This window comes from Eurytemora carolleeae, unplaced genomic scaffold (genome assembly GCF_000591075.1).
Source record: "Eurytemora carolleeae unplaced genomic scaffold, Eaff_2.0 scaffold1417, whole genome shotgun sequence".
Taxonomy (NCBI): domain Eukaryota; kingdom Metazoa; phylum Arthropoda; class Copepoda; order Calanoida; family Temoridae; genus Eurytemora; species Eurytemora carolleeae.
Window position 1 is genome coordinate 52,732 of NW_019397301.1, and position 11,684 is coordinate 64,415.

General features: G+C 35.4%; 1 protein-coding gene across 1 annotated transcript; it reads right to left on the reverse strand.

Moving 5' to 3' along the window:
• Window positions 1-1,437: 1,437 nt before the first annotated feature.
• On the reverse strand, window positions 1,438-11,245 carry LOC111713373 (YTH domain-containing family protein 2). The gene is made up of 7 exons (XM_023488221.1): window positions 10,952-11,245; window positions 10,147-10,284; window positions 8,899-9,014; window positions 5,868-6,702; window positions 5,039-5,151; window positions 3,484-3,618; window positions 1,438-2,582 (listed from the first exon to the last, which is right to left on the reverse strand). Exons 1-7 carry the CDS (start codon window positions 11,166-11,168, stop codon window positions 2,355-2,357), a joined length of 1,782 nt encoding a protein of 593 aa, XP_023343989.1. The 5' UTR covers window positions 11,169-11,245; the 3' UTR covers window positions 1,438-2,354.
• Window positions 11,246-11,684: the final 439 nt, after the last annotated feature.

Consider the following 11,684-nt stretch of genomic DNA (forward strand, 5'->3'; position numbering starts at 1 on the left):
AAGTCTTCTTACGTGGATTACCTTGTATTTGTTTCTTGGCTAATTTAACCAAAATTTCCCTAACCTACAGGGTGTCCCAAGAAACATGACAGTTAAGAGACGACTTTAAGGTCGTCTGTGATCTAAAATAATTTGCCGCATTCATAAACCAATTTTAGAAGTAGAATTCTTGAATTCTAGCCTTTGCATTCAGAATGTGCTTACAAAATTACCGGAAATATGAATTATTTAGACAAATATCTATGATCAAAGACGATATTCAAGTAGTCTCTTAACAGTTTCGTGGGACACACTGTACACTGGACAAAATGCATGGTCCCCTCCAGGTATAATTACACTGTAGAGTTCCAAGCTGATATTTTTTTTTCCATAAAGTCAGATTTGCATAAGACAGAAGGGTTGAAAAATTGCATTGTGAACTTTATTAATATTTAAAGCTTGCCAGTTTATCTATATGCCTTGAAAAGAACAGTAATTCAAAAAATAAAATTAACCAACATTTTAAGAAGATAAGCTATACATTTGCAATGCCTAGGATCCGATTTTGGGTTTTCTTGCATCCATAGCATTTTGAATTCCAGAATGCATGCAAATTTTTCATTCAGCCTTGTACATTTTTATAAAATGATTCAATCTTTTAAATATTTTGATTTGTCCCGAATATCGTAATTTAGAGTTATGAACGATCTCATATAATATTAGACACCCTGTAGTTAATTCTGACAATTTCCTATTGTATCTGCTGCATAAATTCCACAGTAGTAATATAATATTATATAGATAGAAAAACAAATATATCTCGTTTAACGGAGGGTCACATGAATTGACGATAACAATAGAAAATGCCAGTGCTTAGGATCCATTTAATTTGATGCGGATCCGTACTGGAATAAAATGAATCCAGATCCAGTATATTTCTATACTGAATTTTTCTAACAAAATTTTTTTTTGGCTTATTTTTATTAAAACTTTAACTATTTAGAAATCAGGAAATTTTTATAATCTATCTTTTTTCAATAGCTAAGATTTGAGGTTTTAGAGTAAATATATTTTTTTTTCAGTTTTTGTTGATATTTTGCCCCTTGGATCTGGATCCGTAAATCCGCGTATTTTTGCGGATCCGGATCCAGGACGCCAAAATTTTGCGGATCCGGATATTAAGCACTGAAAAATACTAACATTCGGCAGGGGTGTATAATTTCCTAAGAACTCATTTCCTACCCCCTATTTCAGATATCATTCATCTCCCTGAAGTATATTTTAGGGTTGTATTCGTTGAATTTTGGACACTCATTAAATTTTAGGGTATAATAAAAATTAAAAAAATAAAAAAATAAAAACTAATAAGTATTAAAAAGGATAAAAAAACTTGCCGCATATTAAAGTCCAATTTTTCATTACCCCTCAGATCTTCAAAAAATCTTTAANTTTATGTACTTATTTGAATCACTGGGGTTTATTTTAACTAGTATAGCTTGTAATTAAAACAAAACTAACGGTTCATAAAATTTAAAACATATTAATTGAAAAATGTTTATGTTTGCATCAATGTCCGGGTCACCGTGTGGGGTTGAATGAATCTTTATGTGAGTCTTTAGGTTAAGATGACGTCATGCTAAAAATGCACAATTTTTTTTGCCAACATCTGACAATTCACTCTTTCTTTGATAAACAGAAGGTCTGTTTTAGAGGTCTTTCATCCGTTTTAGGGTCTTTATTTAGCTTCATTCACTGATGGTCTTTCAAAATCACTTTTCGTTCACTTTGTCTGATACGAGAAGAAACAATAGGTATTAGTAAATAAAAGACAAAGTGTTGGTTACATCCAGAAATAATATTATTAATTAGCACACAGTTAAATAATTAGATCAAGCTGAAAATCCCCGAAAAATTTGCAAAAATGCGCAAAAATTTGCCAAGCTTAAGACATCCCTCGTCTCCAGAGAACTTTTCAAATTGTTTAAAAAAGATAAAATCGAAAAAATAGATTGAAAATATCCCAAATAGAAAGGATAAATCAGGACTTGCAATAAAGTGTTTAAATAAGAATTTAAGAATAAATCAAGGTGAAAATCACATTGCTGATTAAATTTTAAATTTCACCTGATTTAAACCCCTGGAAAAAAAACCCACAGCAAATTGAGAACTTTTTAGAATGGAGTCCCCTAATAAACTTCCCGAAAGGTCAAATCACATCCGATACTTTTTTGAAGACTAAATGAATTTTGAAACAATTATTAGTAATTTGTTTGAAAGTTAAATGTTAAAATAGACTTGGGATTTCGACGTTAGCTACGGAAGTTTAATTTCATCCGATTCGATAGCATTTCTTCCGTATTTCTCCGGTTTCGGAACTACTTCTTCCGTTCAAGTTTAGGATCTCCTCGATCATCGCGACCATCGTCCCGACGTTCACGACCGTCGTCACGTCGCTCTCGATGATCGTCTCTTCGATCACGACCGTCATCACGTCGTCCATCGTCTCTATCTCGACGACCGCCATCTCTGTGCGGACGTCCTGAACCATCGTCTCGGCGGCCATCGTCTCTGTCTCCTCGTTTATCACTCCGGCGATCACCATTCTGCAACAAAATTTTACAATGATCAAAATGATCCAATCCTTAATTTAAGCAGTGCTTTAGATCCATCCTGACTGTCTTGCTAAAAAACGATGGATCCCTATAATTTAAAAAAAGATACCATTGCACGGTACATTCCAGTTCCATTCATGTACCTGGCCGAATTTGAACTAGCCAGGGCAAGCAGCACGGTACAAATGCAGACTATTAAGGCAAAACAGGTGTGTACGCCAAATGAATGATCCCCTTCTAGAGTTTATGTGATTGTGAAAGGTTTGAACGATTTTTTAATAGCTACAATTGCTATTTTTAATCACAAATATTTGCAGAGCACAAAAAAATTTATTATTCATTTTTAACGGTTAAATACGGGGAAAATACATTAAAATTTTAATTGGAAAACAAATTAATTTCGGAAAGAAGTATCCCAAACCTGAAACGCCAGTTGACAAATTCCAATAATTCATCATGTCATCTCACTCCTCCAATGCAGGGCAGAGGGGGGGGGGGGACGAGGAAAAATTTGAAATCCAATTGGCTTGAAAAAAATAATTTTTACAATTTTTACCGAAAAATTTATTCATTATTCCTTGAGTAACGTTACTTTCTGATTCTGAAACATTTTTTTTTACCACAGGGAATTATCTTACATTTCTTAATTTAAATTAAATTATTTCAGAACCATTCCACTGGGGGGAATGGTTTTTAATGCTGTGGGGAAAATTTTAACATCAAAAGGCAGTTTTTCATCCCTATTAATTCTTCATGCCACAAGATTAATTTTTGCCAAATTAAACCCCTCAAATATTTTATACCGATTGCCCGGAACAAACCTAGAACTTCGGCAATCTTTTTTTTTCAGAATAAGAGAGATTTTTTAAAAGAAAATAAATACCCCGGTTACCTGTGGAGGTTGCCTCCTACCCTCATCCTCCTCCTGTCTCTTCTCATAATGAATAAAGTCGTCAAATATACTTGTCGTGTGTTTAAACCCATGAAGGATTTTTAACACCTGCTTTCCCTTGTCTATAGGAACTTCCTAAAAATATTTTTAAAAATTAATAATATCATTGAAATATGATCAAATAAATCATTTGATATAATCAGGTACAGTAAAGTGTCATTGTTAGTAATTATTTACAACTTTTTACATAACAGTTAAGCGAATTTCGCTTTAACAAGGGTTCCAAAGAACAATTTTGCCTACAAAACATCTGGAGCGCAATGTGGAATTTTAAGTTCTGTCCGCAAGATCGGTCTAAGGAACTAGTAAAATAAACTTTTTATCTTCCCGAAAAAGTGAGATGAAAACGCGCGATTTTTATTTTCGTTATTTTACTGTAAACTAACGCCCCTCTGGAAGGATTTATAGGTCGGTATTGTTGTTCAAAAGGCGGTAAAAATTATGATTAATTTTAACTTTGAATTTCTTAAATTTCTATAAAAAAAGGTTTGTTGTCAAAAACAAACTTTTCCAATTTCTTGCCGTGGATTGATTTCAAAACTTTTTTCCCCCTATCCTAACATTGATGATGGAGGCTTTGCAAGAAGAGGGGGGGGGAGGAGGAGGGGGGGAATATTAAACATTTATTTGCAAGGTGTGTCAAGCTTTCCAGAAAATTGTTTCTATAAAATTCATCTATCTTCATAAATTCAGCGAGCAATAAAACAGTTTTCAAGAAAAAAAACGATTTTTTAAGAAAGCATTTCAAAGTGTATAAGAAAATGTGCTAAAACGAAATTCTTGAGTTGTCACTCATGAGAAATTCACAAACTAACAACTTTCTAAGCTTTTCAAAATCATGAATGATGGATTATCATTTTAAAAAGCAAAAAATAAAAATAAAGTTGCAGCATAAATTATAGCGTAACAGAAATTTTTTACTTAAATTTCTTTTTGTTAAGAAACAAGTAAATTATCGTTCCTAGGGAGGACTCCAATCAACATGTTACTGCTGTCTGATTCTTGGTAATATTTACTTATTCATTAATCTTTAATTTTAATTTGGTGAAAAAAATTTCTTCTTGAAAATTAAGAACCAATGCTTAGGATCCATTTAATTTTGATGCGGATCCGGCTCCTGGATCTGCACTGGAAAAAAATGGATCCATTTTTTTTGATTTACTGATTTCTTTAACAGAATAATTTTCTAATTATTTTAAAATTATTTTTACTTATTTTTGAGCAACAACTTGATGAACCATTCAGAGATCAGGGCATTTTGAAAAATCTCTCTTTCAACAATTCAGATTAGAATTTTAAAGCAAAAGATTTTTTTGGCTGATATTGAATGATTCGATCGATTCATGCAGTTTTTGATTGACATTTTGCCTCTTGGATCCGGATCCGTGGATCCGCATATTTTTGCGGATCCGGATCCAGGAAACCAAAATATTGCGGATGCAAAGGATCAAGATCCTAAGCACTGTTACATTATTAAAAACCCAAAATATTAAACCTGTGTATCTCTGCTATTAGTTACAGGCTTATTCTCATTGTTCTCCAACCGTATGTGTCGTAGCTGTGCATTAGGAACATCTTTCACATATATCCATTTCACTTTAAATTGTCCTAAAACAGAAGAGGTTTGTTTAAGGTTTACTAAATTTATGGATCACAGCCATAATAAATAATAATGATGGAGTTTGTAGTTATTACATATGTTTTACATTTTTCCGTGAAAATTAGACCAGAACTGAAAGTTGCGAATTTTCTAACTACAATTTTGCAAATTTTCTGAGATTCTGTGATTCAATCTTTTTACAATTTTAGATTTCGATAGAAAAGATTTATTTACACATTTTTGTTTTTCTGAACTTTTGATTTTGAGAGAAAAAACAGTTCGCGGATTTTTTATTGGACCATTGAAGCACCAAAAAAACTACAAAAAAAATTGAAAAAACACCATACATGGAGAGTTGCACAAAAAAGGTACTATTTTGCACCAGGCGCCGCAAATCAATTTTTTTTACTCACCCTGTATACGTAGATAAACCCATGTACATCCATAAATTTCTATTTTTATCCTAGTAAACTTATACTAGGTGACTTGACAAAATAAACGGTCAATCATAACAACATTGTTATCATGGCAGTACTAATTAAAGCACCCCCCCCGTTCTTACTTTCGACGGTTTTCCTAATTGTGCCATTTTGTATTGAAAGTTTTCCCACCCTTAACAGCTCAAATCATCAAAAAAATAAGAGAAAAATTTATTTTTTCCGAATAATGGTAATATATTAACTTATTAAGAGTTGGGCTTCATGCAACAAATATCAAAACTCACCTTTCCACTTATCTTGCGCCCAAACTCCGGCCGACGAATTATAGTCCACACCGCTCAACATTTCGGCCATCCCACAAAAATGTCCTGATCCATTCACAGAGAAAAAGAGATAAACATTTCCTTTCCCCTCTCTTTCCCTGAAAGCAGAGTCAAGGCGTTTATTTCCGTGTTCTGTGCTGCACCAAATCTCGTATTTAATACTCCTATGAATATCGTCTTCAGAGTAAGATTTCACAACGAAAAAGCGCGAGTTTCGTGGATTTAGATCAAAATCCCGCGGATTATAATCGTTGACCGATTTCAGTTCATCCAGAACCGGATGGGAGGGCGGCGGCGGTCCAGCCATCGTCACATGATTGAGTCCATTACCCATGACAGGTGCGGGAGCGCCGGTAGGGGGTCTACCGCCGCGAGGACCGGCTACACCGGCCCATCCGCCACGCTGTCCGCCTGGCCCCACGGTGGGGCCCAAAGGCGGAGGAATATTCATAAGCGGATGTGGACCTCCATTTTGTTTACTTGCATCCCAAGTGCCAATGTCCAGGTTAGGTTTACCAGGAAGTACGGGGGGCATTAAAACACCGGGTTTCTTACTTTTTCCCGCGGGCGGAGCAGGTTTTGCAGGTTGGCTTGCTACACTTGCCCATGACATTTTTTTCGCCTGGCCTCCGCCTCCACTACCCGCCGAGCCGTTAGATTCTCCGCCTTGGTTCACAGGTTCAGAAGGTTCGTGTCCTTGTTTAGGTTCCTTGGTTTCTATTTGATGAGTTCCACTTAGGTTTAAACCTAGCATACTCTGCTCAGCTGTAGGAACACGTCCCCGTCCATCTTGGGCCTGGAATAATTAATTATTTGTTAATACATTGTTCACGAAGGTTTAAGTGATCCTGATGAGAAATTAAATTCAACCCTTTAGGCTATACACATCCTTACTCCGTTCTCATTTCTTATCCGGGCTTTAAATCGTAAGTTTTAAGTCAATTTAGAGGTTTCTAAGCACGTTCGAGAGGCAAACTGTCAAAAGATTAGTTTAAGTCTTATTTAAGAACTATTGTAGAACATTAATCATTCTGCAAGGGCCCTACACGACTACTTCCCATTGCTCTAGATAAAAGAAAAAGGTTTCCTGTGATAACTGATATCATTCAGAACAATATTAGACTGAAAGGTAGTTGTGGTGCAAAATTTCTATATTTTCCTGCAAAATGGGCCACCCTAATAAATAAGAGTGATTTAAAAAAAGAAAATATTAGTGGCAAAAAAAGCTTTCAGAAATCATTAATTTCTTATTAATAATCAATTTAATTTATTTAGAACTAATTTCTGGAGGGCCTAGGAGACTTTTTGAAGTTTTTTTTTATCAATTTCAAAATTGAATTATGTGAAAGGGGATGGCAGAGATGTCATATTTGACGNGCGTTCATTTTTGGTTCAAATCTTCCAATTTTTTGGCTACACACTTAATTAGTGTTCGAATTTCCTAAAATAAAATTTGAAACCAATGACTTCAAATGACACTATCAAACTATATTTGTTGTTGAATTTGTATTCCCTGGGTTCCTAGCTTTCGTTAGATATGCATAAAGCCATAGTTAAAACATTTTCATTTTGGAGGTCATTATAGGTCGTTAGAAGCAGTGCTTAGGATCCATTTAATTTTGATGCGGATCCGGATCCAGATCCTGGATCCGCTTTCCAAAAAAATGGATTCGGATCCGGATCCGGATCCAGGTCATTGATCAAAAAAAAATTGATTTTAGTTCAAATATCTTTTCATACCTAAAAAAAATGTAAACATTTTAACATTATTTTATACTATTTTTACTTTATTGGATGAAAAAACAGGTCTAATTCATATTAGCTTTTAGTAGAAGGAGGGCGTTTGGAATATCTGCCTTCAGACAACTCCTTAGGTCTGATTTGAATATCTTCAGGGCAGAGAACAGTCTCTTTATAGTGGGAACACAAGATGTTCCTTAGCATCTGTATCTTTTTAGCATATGTGCGCCCCCTCCCTTCTCCCCCTCACTCTTTACACATCCTTACACCTTAATTTGTGAAGGCTGAATTTGCTTAGTTGCAATGGGGAAAATGGAGACTTCTCCCCCCCCCCTCTCTAGTTATTAAAGGGGGGGGGGGGTGCACGGTGGATGTCTGAGTTAAGATTTGAGCAAGATAGAAACCTGAGACCCTGAGAATATTTTTAAAATCTGTTAAACAATTCAAAATAAGATATTTTTAAGGAAAAATAACGCTGTTTTGAACATTTTAAAAAATAAAATTGTGCTTGGATCCGGATCCGGATAGCCAAAATAATGCGGATCCGGATCCTAAGCACTGGTTAGAGGTCAGGTCATTAGAAGGTCAAAAACTGGATTCGTTACTGAAAATGTATTCCATGGGTTCCTAGCTTTCGTTTGATATGCATATAGCAATACCTGAAACATTTTCTATTTGTCAAGGTTATTAAAGGCCATCAGAGGTCATAAGTGTCGAATTTCGAAGACAAATTAGGCGTGCGGCCAAAAAATTGGAAGATTTGAACCAACAAATGAAGACAGGGACCACCCCGCCATCCCCTTTTGCAATATTTTTATCTTAACAAAAAATTTGATAAAAACGACAGTTATGTTCTTTTTTGGGTCATTTTTTGCATATATCTTCTGCCAGGGTCAAAATTTGGCATGCTGTATGAAAGAAAATATTTAGAATTAACAAATTTGAAAGCATTTGCATTCTTCATGGTTCTTGGGTCTGAAATAAAATATAAAACGACTTAAAGGGACTGTTAAGGAAAAATGGAAGGGGGTACAGACAGTAACCTAAACACTTAAGGAGTTGATCGAGACCTATATGAGTTCTATCTGTTGTTCCTGTCTCGAGAAATTGATACAAAACTGTAACAACATTATTCCAAAACTGATATTTATTTAATAAACTCCTAGTTTAGGTTTCAGCCTATACCCCCTTTTATTTTTCCTTATTAGTCCCTTATCAAGCGAAACAACTGAAAGCAAATGATAATTGGCACCTGATGGTATTGCTCTGGACGATAGTACTGTTCTCCTGTCCTCCCCGCAGCGGCGGCCGCCGCCGATCCCCACTGAGAGTATCCGGCGGAGCCAGCGTGGAAATCAAATCCGTATCCTGAATTAAATAAATAGACCAAAAAGAAGAAGAAACAGAAGCAGTGCTTAGGATACGGATACGTTGAATTCCGCAAGATTTTGGATTCCTGGATCCGGATATCAAAATATTATAATCAATATCAAAATATCAACCAAAAAATGTAACAAAATAACCTTTTTTCTCTCAAAACCCAAATCTGAACTGTTAAAAAAAATTTCCTGATCTCTGAATGGTCCATCAAGTCTTAGCATAAGCATAAGCGAAAAAAATATGAAAGATACTTTGACAATTCTGCTTTGTTAAAAAAATCAGCAAATCCTAAAGAAATGTTCAGATTCATTTTTTTCCAGTGCGGATCCTGGATCCGGATCCGCATCAAAATTAAATGGATCCCAAGCACTGGACAGGGGTCTATATTTTTAAAAACAGAATTAGCCCCCCCCCCCGGCCTGGAATTTTATGCTTTGGGGAAAAAAGAACAAATGAAAAAGGAAGTGTTTTTACCCTTTGATACTTATTACCCAAAACTAAATTTTTCCCAATTAATACCCACCGCCCCTTAAGAACAGTACCTAAATTGCGGAGAAAAGTAAAGGAAGGGGGGGGGGAATATATGAAAAAATATTCACCCCGGATTCGCTTACTTTAGAGTGTATGAATTAAGGTATTTACATTTCTTTACATTTCTTAACAAATTAATTGATCCTCCGAACCCCCTTCTTACCATATTATTTTCTCCATAATTTGAGAGACATCTGCACAAAGATTTTAAACGCAATATGTCCGTCTTGGGACATTTCATAAATGAAAATGTCGTGAAAGATAATGATATTGAATATTATGAGCTTTTTTTCATAGCAAGATCGAGACAAATTTATGATTTTTGGATAAGTATAAAAAATTAGGGAAAACTTGCCAACTTATCATAATTTTGCACCCTCCCCCCCTCCTTCTCCTAACTTTGATAATCATTCACTAAAATATATACCAGTGAACCCACATCCTTAAGTACTGAATAGGACATCGTAGAAATGTTAAGATGTATTTACCCAAAAGTGGTCTTTATCGTTTTATGTACAATCTGGGTTGGTTCAACCTTACACCAACTATAAAATATAAACCCCTTCCGACACCATGTTTGACTTCTAACCTGCGGGTTGGGTGAAAGCTCCGAACCCTCCTCCTGCACCAAACATGGTTGCAGTATCCATACTAAACTGCTGCTCCGCCCCAAGCTGACCTCCATATCCGCCCAGGAAGGTCATATGATCACCGTTGGACCAGGTTCCTAAAATATCAGAGGTGTATTTATTTTTCAAGATTTTTGAGGATTTGAGTGAAAAACAGAAAAATTGGACCTCAAAAGGCACGTCTTTTTAATACTTTCTGATTTTAACCCAAAAATTGACCTTACTTCCCCCAATAATTGACTTCAGTGGTTTGATAAACCAAAAATCATCAATAAATCTTCGCATTGCAAACCAAAATAGTTGAAGATTTAGATCAATTTATTACTATACAACTTATTCATTTTAACTGATCAAAACTTATTTCCCAGAGGTTACTATCGATTTTTTGAAAAACTGAGGCTGGTTACCCGAAACCCATAAATCCAATTTATAATTTAAATTAAACATTTGACTATTCTGGTTTGCCAGTTGAAGAAACGTGTGATTTGTGACCTACTTTAGTTTGTAAAAAATAAGTCCATTAAAAAAATATAGGCCAACAGCAGGTGGAGTCAGGATACATGTTCGTAGTGTTCATTCTAAAATCATGCTGTTTGAAGACTATTTTGTGAGGTTCGTGGCGGTTCTGCACCCGGCCACTCTCGAGATATCTGGGATGTTTAAAAATTACTTTCAAATCAAAGGTCAAAGTCCATTTAGGGTTGAACGTTTTCGTATTTTTCGAAGCAAAGACAGCCCCCCCCCCCCAAAAAAAACCCTAATTACCTTCTCCGACTCCAAATCCAGGATAATGATGAAAAGCTTGTGACTGTTGATAGAATCCATAGGGATCAGACGCTAGACTTGACATGGGATTGAATCCTTGCTGCTGATGGGTTTGCTGTTGATGTCGCCATGAATCAAACTCTGGACCCTGGGGCTCACGGACCCCGCCCCCGTTTCCTTGACCCTTCATTCTATTTGGGTCTTGAATACTCGACATAACAGTAGAAAAGTTCACTGTATTTTCTCCCAGACACCGGACAGTTTATTTTCTGAAATATTAACAAGGTTAAGTGATCCCCCTTGGGTCTGTCCTATTGTATACTTTTTGGACCCTCTCCCCTCCTATAAATTTTGTTCATAACCAGCTAATTTTCAGCAAAAGTATTATTAATTATTTTGTATTATTTAGGGTCTGTTTAGGTTCAGACACTTTCTGAGCAAAGCGTAGTATTAGTACATAATGCCTGCCACAAATTCAAATGAAGCCAAGAAAATCTGCCCCAAACATAATCTAAATGTATAAATCTGCCTCACAAATTTAAATAAGCTTTAAATCTTCCACAAAATGATGTTATATCATAACAAATGCCACAAGTTATACCCTGACACATATCACCTGCTACACATGCAATCAAAGTTTTAGAATATGCCACATACATATATATGAAAGCATAAGATATGTCACACAAACATTTCACCGTAAAAAATGCTCTCAAGTTATGTTTTGGCACAT